This window comes from Callorhinchus milii, unplaced genomic scaffold (genome assembly GCF_018977255.1).
Source record: "Callorhinchus milii isolate IMCB2004 unplaced genomic scaffold, IMCB_Cmil_1.0 Scaffold1174, whole genome shotgun sequence".
In the NCBI taxonomy this organism is placed as follows: Eukaryota; Metazoa; Chordata; class Chondrichthyes; order Chimaeriformes; family Callorhinchidae; genus Callorhinchus; species Callorhinchus milii.
In genome coordinates, this window is record NW_024705915.1 from 10,369 (window position 1) to 20,018 (window position 9,650).

At 54.0% G+C, this 9,650-nt stretch overlaps 1 protein-coding gene across 1 annotated transcript; it reads right to left on the bottom strand.

Moving 5' to 3' along the window:
- Window positions 1-304: 304 nt before the first annotated feature.
- Window positions 305-9,644, bottom strand: LOC103184715 (carboxyl-terminal PDZ ligand of neuronal nitric oxide synthase protein-like). Its single transcript, XM_042346627.1, has 10 exons — window positions 9,591-9,644; window positions 5,951-6,067; window positions 5,575-5,633; window positions 5,022-5,130; window positions 4,467-4,620; window positions 3,899-4,032; window positions 3,043-3,168; window positions 2,585-2,741; window positions 1,520-1,811; window positions 305-800 (listed from the first exon to the last, which is right to left on the bottom strand). Exons 1-10 carry the CDS (start codon window positions 9,621-9,623, stop codon window positions 305-307), a joined length of 1,677 nt encoding a protein of 558 aa, XP_042202561.1. The 5' UTR covers window positions 9,624-9,644.
- Window positions 9,645-9,650: the final 6 nt, after the last annotated feature.

Genomic DNA, 9,650 nt, shown 5'->3' on the forward strand with positions numbered 1-9,650 from the left:
AACTTTAAGGTGTCGCTGGAAAAGTGTAAAATCGGTGGTGGGGGGCGGGGAGGGGGGGGGGTCCAATCATTTAGCCACTGAGGGCCGGATGCTGAGACCAGGAGGAATTTGGAGCCTCTGGTTGATTGAGGAGTAACTGTTTGAGGAACAAATTGTGTGTGTGTGTTTTTGTGTGCATGTATGTGTGTGTGTACGTGTATGACTGTGTGTGTGTGTGTGTGTGTGTGTGTGTGTGTGTGTGTGTGTGTGTGTGTGAGTGTCGGGAGGGTGGGGGGAAGGGGCAAGGTGAGTGGGAGGGTGGCCTTCAGCTCGGCGTTCCGTATCTGAGCCCTCCATCCCGTGGCGTTCCCGGTTCCTTACATTCGCTGTATCCAATCTTGTTCTCGGACGGACTGATGTGCAGAAGGGTCTCATTGGCCGTTGGGGAGCGGGCGAGGGGGAGGGGATGGGGGATGGTGTGGGGTAGAGAGCCGGGGTCTCGCAGCCCGTTACAGCAGTCGTCGTCCATCCCTCGGGCGTTGGCAGTCAGATGATCACCGCTCCACGTGCTGCCCCCCAGCACTGCCCGGCCCTCCCCCCCCTCCCCAGGCCCCGCCCCGGCCCCCGCCCCGCAGTCGCCCGCAGTTGGGGAAGTGCAGGAGGAACCGAAGCCGAAGCTGAAGCTGAGCCTCGCGGAGCCACCGGTCGGCGTGGGATTGGCGCGGTGTCCTGTCTGGTCACCGGCAAACAGCAGGGAGTGAGAGCAGCGTTTCCTGGTGCCCGTGGGCGGCGGCTTCAACCGCGGGATGGTCTGCGAGTAACTGAGACAGAGAGAGAGAGAGAGACAACAAATTACATTTACACAGTGCCGTTCACATCGGGAGGCCATCCTGAGGCATTGGACAGTCAATGATTTGGACTGTCAGTGGCTGATTGTTACCGGCACATCTCAGCCACACAGAGAAATAGTCATAACTGAAATAATAATACTTTGAGATATGCATTGGATACAGCGCCCTATCACGTTGTCGAGACGTCTCAAAGCGCTTCACAGGATACACTGTAAAGTGAATTGACTGTATATTTTGTGGGTGAAAAGCGGCAGCCAATTGCGCACAGCAGCGTCCCACACAGACAGTCACGGAGTGAGTGACCAATTTAAAAATGTTATTTGTGGGGGAGATTGTCGGCCAGGACACCGGGAGAGAGAGAGAGAGAGAGAGAGAGAGAGAGAGAGAGAAACTCCCTTCTCTTTTCAAATAGCGCCGCAGGAAGGGTCTTTATCGTCCGCCTGAACAGACAGACGGGGAGTGAGGTTTAACGTCTCATCCAAAGGATGGCACCTCTGACAACGCAACACCCCCCAGCGCTGCATTGGAGCGTCAGCTTAGACTGTGTTGATTTCCGGGCTCTGTGTGTCGCTCTCTGTCCCGGTGTGGGCTTGAACCCACAAACTTGCTGGCACATTGAATTAACTGAGGTTATATCTAACATCTCATGGAACTGACGAGACTAAGGACAATGGGAATAATCCTGTCACCTCTCCTCCCATCTAAAGGTCGCTGGGATGTTCCCTCGCGACTCGGGATTCTCCGCGGTCCGAGAGCGTTGTGTCCTGGTCCACCTGCTCGTCTCCCCGTTCATTCCCCCGTGGCTACTGTTTGCCTCTCTCAGGCCGCCGTTAGCCAGCGTGCCGATGTTCCGGAAGGTGCGGCCAGCCGTGCTCCCCGGAGCGGAGAGGCAGATCTCGGAGCCGGGAGTGAGGGTCGAGGCGAGGGTCCCGAGGTGCAGGTTTAACGTGGAGGTCAGTTCGGGGATGGAGCAGGGAGCAGCTGAGGGTAAAATCAACATCGTCACCAGCAGGCAGGACGCTCGCAGGAGAAACATTACACAGAGCGACACCGTGCAAGGATGGGGCACACTACTCCCTCCCTCCCTCCCTCCTTTATTCTCACCCTCCCTCATTCACTCGCTCCATCCCTCACACAATCACTCGAGCAGGGAGGCGGCAAGAGACAGTGAAAAGAGAGGGATGGATTAAGGAAGAGAGGGATAACGAGTGGGGTAAAGAGAGAGGGGGAGAAACGAAGAGATCACGAGAGCGGGAGGAATGCAGGTTCCCGGCAGGACCCTGCGATGGCTGGGGGTTGGTGAGCGGGGTTGAGGGATGGGGTTGGGGGCTTGGGCTGGGCTGGGGGTGAGGGGACGACTGGAGGCGGAGCTGGGGGCGGGGCTCTGGCCGTGGCTGGGGGCGAGACGGGCTGGGGCCGGAGCTGAGGTGGGGTTCGGCTGACGGCGTGGGGGCAGACGGTACCTGTGGCTGGGGGCGGGGTCTCAGGCTGGGGAGGGGGCTCAGATGGGGCGGGGCTGGGGACAGATTTTCCCGAAGGATGGGGGCGGGGGCAGAGTGTACCGGGGGCTCGGGGCGGGGCGGGGGCAGACTGTACCCAGGGCAGGGGCAGGCTGTACCCAGGGCTGGGGGCAGGGCGGGGGCAGACTGTACCCAGGGACTGGGGGCAGGGCGGGGGCAGACTGTACCTGTGACTGGGGGCGGGGGCAGACTGTTCGGGGGCTGGGGGCGGGGCGGGGCGGGGGCAGACTGTACCTGGGGGCCTGGTGACCCTGAGCTGCTGGAGGTGGGTGACCAGGAGGGTGAGGTGCTTCAGTAGCTCCATGTTCTGTAGCGTCAGCTGCTGCACTCGCGCCTGAGCCTCGCGTCGAGCCTCGGTCTCCACCACAACCTGCTCCCTCAGCCACCGCACCTGCCAACCAGAGAGGGGGGGGGGGGTGGGGGGGGAGTGAGCCCTGCCCTGGACACCGCATCCAGACCACCCTCCCAGACCCCAACCCCAACCCAGACTCCTCCCCTTCCCCAGCCGCCCCCACCAGACAGCTCCCCGCCCCTTACCTCCCCCCCCCCCCGACAGCCCCACCCACCCCATCTAGACTGCCCTCTCCCCCACTCAGACACTCACCCCCTACCCCACCCCACCCCTGCCCCATCTTCCCCACCAGACGGTCCTGCCCACCCACTGACGACCCAATCTGTGGGAGGGGACTCACCTGGGCCACGGCGAGCTGGGTTTGGGGCTGGGTTTGGGGCTGGGGCTGGGTTTGGGGCTGAGAACCGGGATCGGGGGACAGCCAGAGCCCAGAGGCCGAGACACAGAACGTGTCACTGACACTGTCCTGAGAGAGAGAGAGAGAGAAGTAAAGGCTGGTGTGATCCATGCAGAAACCCGTCACCGTGCTGTAGAGTCTCCGAATCAAACTGAGAGCTCCACCTGTGTACACCTGCGTATGGCAATTACCCCGTGTTACACACACACACACACAGTGTCTGGAACCTGGTTATTAGCGCTATATCAAATGCAAGGATTATTATTATATTAATAATTTGGTCACTCAACCCACGACTGTTTGGGGGACGTTGCTGTGTGCAATTGGCTGCTGCATTTCTCCCACAAAACACACAGTCACTACAGTTTATGGTATATCCTATGAAGCGCTTTGAGAAGTGATAAGGCGTTATATCAAATGCATGGATTATTATCTTTAATATATTATTAGTAGTATTATAGTATTATATTATGTTATACTATTGTTATAGTTATAATTTTATATTATTATTATGTTACATTATTATTGTTACATTATTATATTACTAGTGTTATGTTATATTATTCTTATTGTTATATTATTATATTATTCTTATTATTGTTACATTATTGTTACATTATTATATTATCGTTATATTATTATATCATTGTTGTTATATTATGTTATTGCTATTACTGTTATATTATTATAATAATATTCATATTATATTTGAGACGTCGAGAAGGCGTGAAAAGCGCCATATCAAATGCAAGGATTATTATTGCTATTTATTATCGTTATATTATTATAGTATTATTACCTGCTGAAGCTGTGGCAGTGCTCGTTGCAGATGCTCCAGGCTGTCAGATGGTGACTCTGCGGTGCCGATGGCTGAGCCGCCCTCCCCGCTGAGCCCCGCATCCCCATTCCCCACCGCTCCCGGACGAGGATACCCTGCGCAGAGAGCACAGCGCGGTCAGGGACGCCGAGCGGCTCGGTTGAGTCTGGCACTGCAGCACAGCGCTGGGGAGGGAAGGCCGCCATGTCAGAGGCGCTGACCTTGGGGGTGAGATGTTGAACCTCACTCCCCGTCTGTACCCTGTTCTGGTGCACGTTAAAGATCCCGCGGCGCTGTTGGAAAAGAGAAGGGAGTTTCTCTCCCCCAGTGTCTTGGCCGACAATAAATCAATCACACTGATCGGTCGGTCATGCCTCTGAGAGAGCGAGAGAGAGAGCGAGAGAGAGAGAGACGCTGTGGATTAACCTCCGTCTGCGCTGTAAAAGTCTATGATTCTGTGGCTGTCTGCGGGACATTGCTGTTTGCCCACAAACGCACAGTCACTACGTCCCACCGCACGGGGTCTCGCGGGGCGACTGGCTGCTGGTACCGTCTGCTCGCCACTCCTCAGACCGCCGGTCGCTGGCTCCGTCCGCCTGTCCGTCCACCTCTCTGTCCGCCGTCTCCTCCGCACGCTGCAGGCTCAGCTTGTGGCACACCTCGAAGGCCTGTCCGACTGTCCGCACTATACGCATGGCCTGACTCTAACACAGACAGCAACACAGAGGGAGACACAGAGGGCGACACACAGAGGGCGAGACACAGAGAGCGAGACAGAGAGAGCGACACAGAGAGGGCGACACAGAGAGAGTGAGACAGAGTGAGCGACACATAGAGATCGACACACAGAGAGTGAGACAGAGTGAGACAGAGAGCGACACAGAGAGGGCGACATAGAGAGAGTGAGACAGAGAGCGACACATAGAGAGCGACACACACAGAGGAGTGAGACACAGAGAGTGACACACAGAGAGTGAGACAGAGAGCGACACATAGAGAGCGACACATAGAGAGTGACACACAGAGGGCGACACACAGAGGGCCACACACGGGATGAGACATAGAGAGACACACAGAGGGCGACACACGGGAGTGAGGCGCCAACCTTTTTCTTTGTTTTGAAGACGTTACATCGGAAGGTGTTGCTGACGCCGTCCCTGGCGATGTAGCTGAATATCTTCAGATCCTGCGAGTCATGCGATACATAGAATATTCTAGAAGAAGTGACGCATAAAATTGAGGAGACGCGCATCACGATTTGCAGCCGAATCTGACGGGAGGTGTGAACAGGCGTCGCACCAGACCCCGCCCCTACCAAGGCTCCTCCCCCACTCTCACTGACTCCACCCACCCCTCACAAGGCCACACCCCTCTTGCACAGGCCACGCCCCACCTCCCACAGGCCCCTCCTCCCACGACAGCTGTTACTCAAACGCGTCCCCGTGCGCTCGGCTCCACACCCCTCCGTGGCCACACGTTCCTGTCGTTACGTCCCCTCAGTGTGAAGACGTACTTCCTGGTGTCCGTCCTGAAATTTTCTCGCGCTTTCACCCTGCGCCCCCTCGTCTCGCCTCGTTGCTGATAGTGCCTTGTCTGAGGGTCTTGCCCCGTTCTGAGGGGAGGGGGTGGGGGGAAGGAAGTAGGGGGGAAGCATGTACCTGTACACGGGGTCATGCATCACCAGCAATTTACTCTCATCCCATGTCCATTCCTTCCTCTGTAACAAGACACACAGCGCTGAGTGAATAAATACACGTTACGAGCGCGCAGTATGTGTGTGTGTGTGTGTATGTGTGTGTAGTGAATGTGTGAGAGCGTGCGCGAGTGTAGGAGGTGTGTGCGTATTATATAGCAGACCGGGAAGCAACAAAAACAGTCACTACCCTACGCACAATAATTTCAGTAATTTTGAGACGTTTGAATCCAACACTGCGTTGTGAAGAAAATAGGCTCTCTTAATAATAAGCGCTCCGAGACGCTACCCTGCGTGAGGGGCGCGATATAAATGCAAGTTGTTGTTGTTGTGGCAGTGACCTTTGATGCAGCGATGAGACCTGCCTTCTGCTTCTTCCTGAGTGTGACCCTGACTCCATCCACAGACACCGTCATGTTCACCTTCCGCTTCTTAATGTTCTTGGCTTTGAACTCGTACTGAAACACAGAGAGAGAGACAGAGAGAGAGAGAGAGAGCAGTCACGTCCCAGCCTGGTGCCACCGCAAGATATAAGAGATCGAGCAGCAACAAAAACAGTCACTACACTAGACAATAATTACTTATGAGACATGTGGGTCCAAAACTGTGATGTGAAGAAAGAAACCTCTCTTAATAATAATAATAAACAAACAATCCTTGCACTTGACGCAGCGCCTTATCACATCGTCGAGATGTCCCAAAGCGCTTCACAGGATATACTGTAAACTGGAGTGACTGTGTATTTTGAGGGCGAAACCATGGCTGTTTTGGGAAGTGCTTTGGACGTCTCGAAGATTTGCTAAGGCGCTATATCAAATGCAAGGATTTCAGCGCCTTGGGACGTCCTCCTGACATGAAACACCCTTTACAAATGTAATTTTGTTCTTGTTATTATAAATAGCGGCTGAGTGTCCTTTAGATGCAGTCACCGGTTTTGACGTTAATACATTGCGAAGCGCTCAGAGACGTCACCTTGTGTGAAGCGTGCTATGTAAACATAGGTTGTGGTTGTACCATGAGAGTCCCTCAAGCCACAGCCGCCACCCACTTCCCCAACAGGGTGGTCCTGCATCGCCCTACCATCGGTGGCCGGGCTTTCAGCCTCTCAGCCCCGAGGCTCTGGAACTCTATCCCCCAGTGCCTTCGCCGCTTCCTCCCTTTCCTCCTTCAAGGCCGGTCTCAAGACCTTTCTCTTTGACCGTGCCTTCAGCTCCCCTCTCGACTCTCTACCCCCTCCTCGCTCCCTCCCTTCCCTCCCCTCACCCTGACCATTTCCCCCCCTGCTCGGGTCCCGACCCAACTGTCCAGTGCCTTGGGACGTCCTCCCGACGTGAAAAGCGCTCTATAAATGCAATCTTGTTGTTGTTGTTGTTGCAGTACCAGGTGGAGGCCCTCGGTGAGCCGTAACAATGGCAGCCACATTATGCCACTGACTCACGTCAAGGTCAGGGCGAGGATGTTAAAGTCAATCCTCTGGGGACGGCATTAACCTCCCATTGGAGTCACTTCCTTCCTCCCAACCCAACCCGTCTCTCTCTCTCGCACAAACACACGCACACCAAGTTCCCTCTGTACAGTGCAGCCAGCCCAGGGCTTGAGCTAAGAACCATCTGTTGAGTGGACAAATGGTCCCAGTATATTATTAATTATCAATCGACCAGAGAGAGGTGGAGGAGTGGGGTGGCAGGATGGGGGGGGGGAGGGCTGAAAGATGACGGCATTGAGGGAGAGAAATCCCGAGTTCCTCTCTGCACCTGTTCAGGTGGACGTTAAAGATCCCGATGCGCTATTGGAAAAGAGAAGGGATTCTCTCTCTCCTGGTGTCCTGGCTGACAATCCCCCAGATAAAATTGATCATTCATTTACTTACTTCATGGTCGTAGCTGTCATGTTTTGTCTACAAAAACAGTCACTACTCTAGACAATAATTACTTAGGAACAACAACAACTTGGATTTATATAGCACCCTCCACGCCGGATGGCATCTCAAAGCGCTATACAGTAGCTATACAGTAACGGATCCCGAGAGCGAGCCGGGGGGAGGGGGGGGGAAGGTGACCAAAGGCGCGGTTGAAAAGAAAGGTCTTCAGCAGAGACTTGAAAATGGACCTGAAAATGGGAAGAGAGGGGGCGATACGAAGGGAGTGAGGAAGGGAGTTCCAGAGCCTCGGGGCATAGTGGCTGAAGGCTCGGCCGCTGAGGGTGGAGCGGAGGACTCGGGGGACGAGGAGGAGGCCAGGCCCGGAGGAACGAAGGCAACGGGTACTGTTTTGGGGAGAGAGGAGGTCAGTGAGGTCGGGGGGTGCAGAGGAGTGCAGGGACTTGAATACAAGGGTGAGGATCTTGAAGTGGATCCTCTCTGGGATAGGCAGCAGTGCAGTCTGGCCAGGACTGGGGTGATCGGAGAGCGGAGTTTCGTGCGGGTGAGAATGCGGGCGGCAGAGTTTTGAATGATTTGGATTTTATGGATGGTAGTGGATGGGAGACCGGCGAGGAGGGCGTTAGAGTCCAGCCGAGAGGTGACAAAGGCATGGACCAGGGTTTCAGGGGCTTTTGGGGAGAGGTATTGGTGGAGAGAGCGATGCGTCGGGGGTGGAAGAAAGCAGCGCTGGTGAGGGACCGGATGTGGGGGAGGAAGGATAATTGGGGGTCGAACCTGACGCCTGGGTTGCGTACGGGTTCGGAGAGTTTTAGGGGGAGGTCGGGTAGGTGGAGGAGGTGAGAGCCATGAGATTTTAGACATTGACGAGAGCCAAAGAGTATGGCTTCCATCTTATCAACGTTCAGCTGAAGGAAATTTGCGCTCATCCAGCCCCTGAGATCTGACAGACAGAACATCAGGGGATTGGGGGTCGCAAAGAGAGGTGGAAAAATAGAGTTGGGTATCGTCTGCATACATGTGGAAGTCTACCCTATGACATCCCTCCAAGAGGGAGCATACAGATCAGAAAGAGGAGGGGGCCAAGGATGAATCCTTGCGGAACCCCGCAGGTGACCGGGTGAGAGCGGGAGAGAAGCCGTTTGTGCAGATGTACTGCTGGCGGTTTGTGAGTTTGGATCCAGCACAATGCTTGAAGAAAAATGCTCTCTTATAATAATAATAATAATAATCCTTGCATTTGATATAGCACCTGATTATGTCATTGAGACGTCTCAAAGTGCTTCACAGAATGGATCGAATGTGAAGTGGATTGACTGTGTACTTTGTGGGCGAAATTGTGCCATTCAGCCCCTCGAGCCTGTTCCGCCATTCTATTAGATTATGGTTAATCTGTACCTCAAATCCATTTCCCCTCCTTTGCTCCGTATGCCCTGATAACTTTACCTAACAGACATCTATCAACCTCAGTCTTGAACATTTCAGTTGATGCAGTATCTCTCCTTTCCTTTCCACAAACTACCCTTTGTTTGAAAATTCTTAAAACTCGGCCTCCGTTGACAAATTTTCCACAACTCAGCGCAATCTTAAAATTGACAAGAGAAAGAAACACAGAGATACAGACAAATGCTGAGACACAGACGGACACACAGAGGCAGACACACAGACAGAGACAGACAGCGACACAGAGATACAGACAAATGAGGAGACACAGACAGACACACAGAGGCAGACACACAGACGGAGACAGACAGACAGCGACACAGAGATCCAGACAAATGCGGAGACACAGACAGACACATAGAGGCAGACGCACAGACAGAGAGCGACACAGAGATACAGACAAATGCTGAGACACAGACGGACACACAGAGGCAGACACACAGATAGAGACAGACCTCAAAGCCCCTTCCACACACATACACATACATATACACACACACAGACGCACTCATTGCTTCAGTAAGCAATCAGTCAGTCAGTGCCTGGATATATGCCCTCTCTGATATATGTCCTCTCGGATAAGGGAGGGTTTATTGTACAGAGAGAGAGAAACACACACACACACACACACTAATTAATGCACTGACTTGACAACTCACCCGAATTCTCCGCATGGCTGATACTATCTCCATTCGACTGGTTGGCCTCTGTACATCCAA

Excerpts from the sequence above, each read along its gene's own strand:
- LOC103184715 (XM_042346627.1), bottom strand. The coding sequence starts at position 9,623 with ATGGAGATAGTATCAGCCATGCGGAGAATTCGG. Across the intron at positions 5,131-5,574 it reads ATGCATGACCCCGTGTACAG|AATATTCTATGTATCGCATG; the intron begins GTACATGCTTCC and ends CACTTCTTCTAG. Across the intron at positions 4,033-4,466 it reads TGAGGAGTGGCGAGCAGACG|GGTATCCTCGTCCGGGAGCG; the intron begins GTACCAGCAGCC and ends CTCTCTGCGCAG.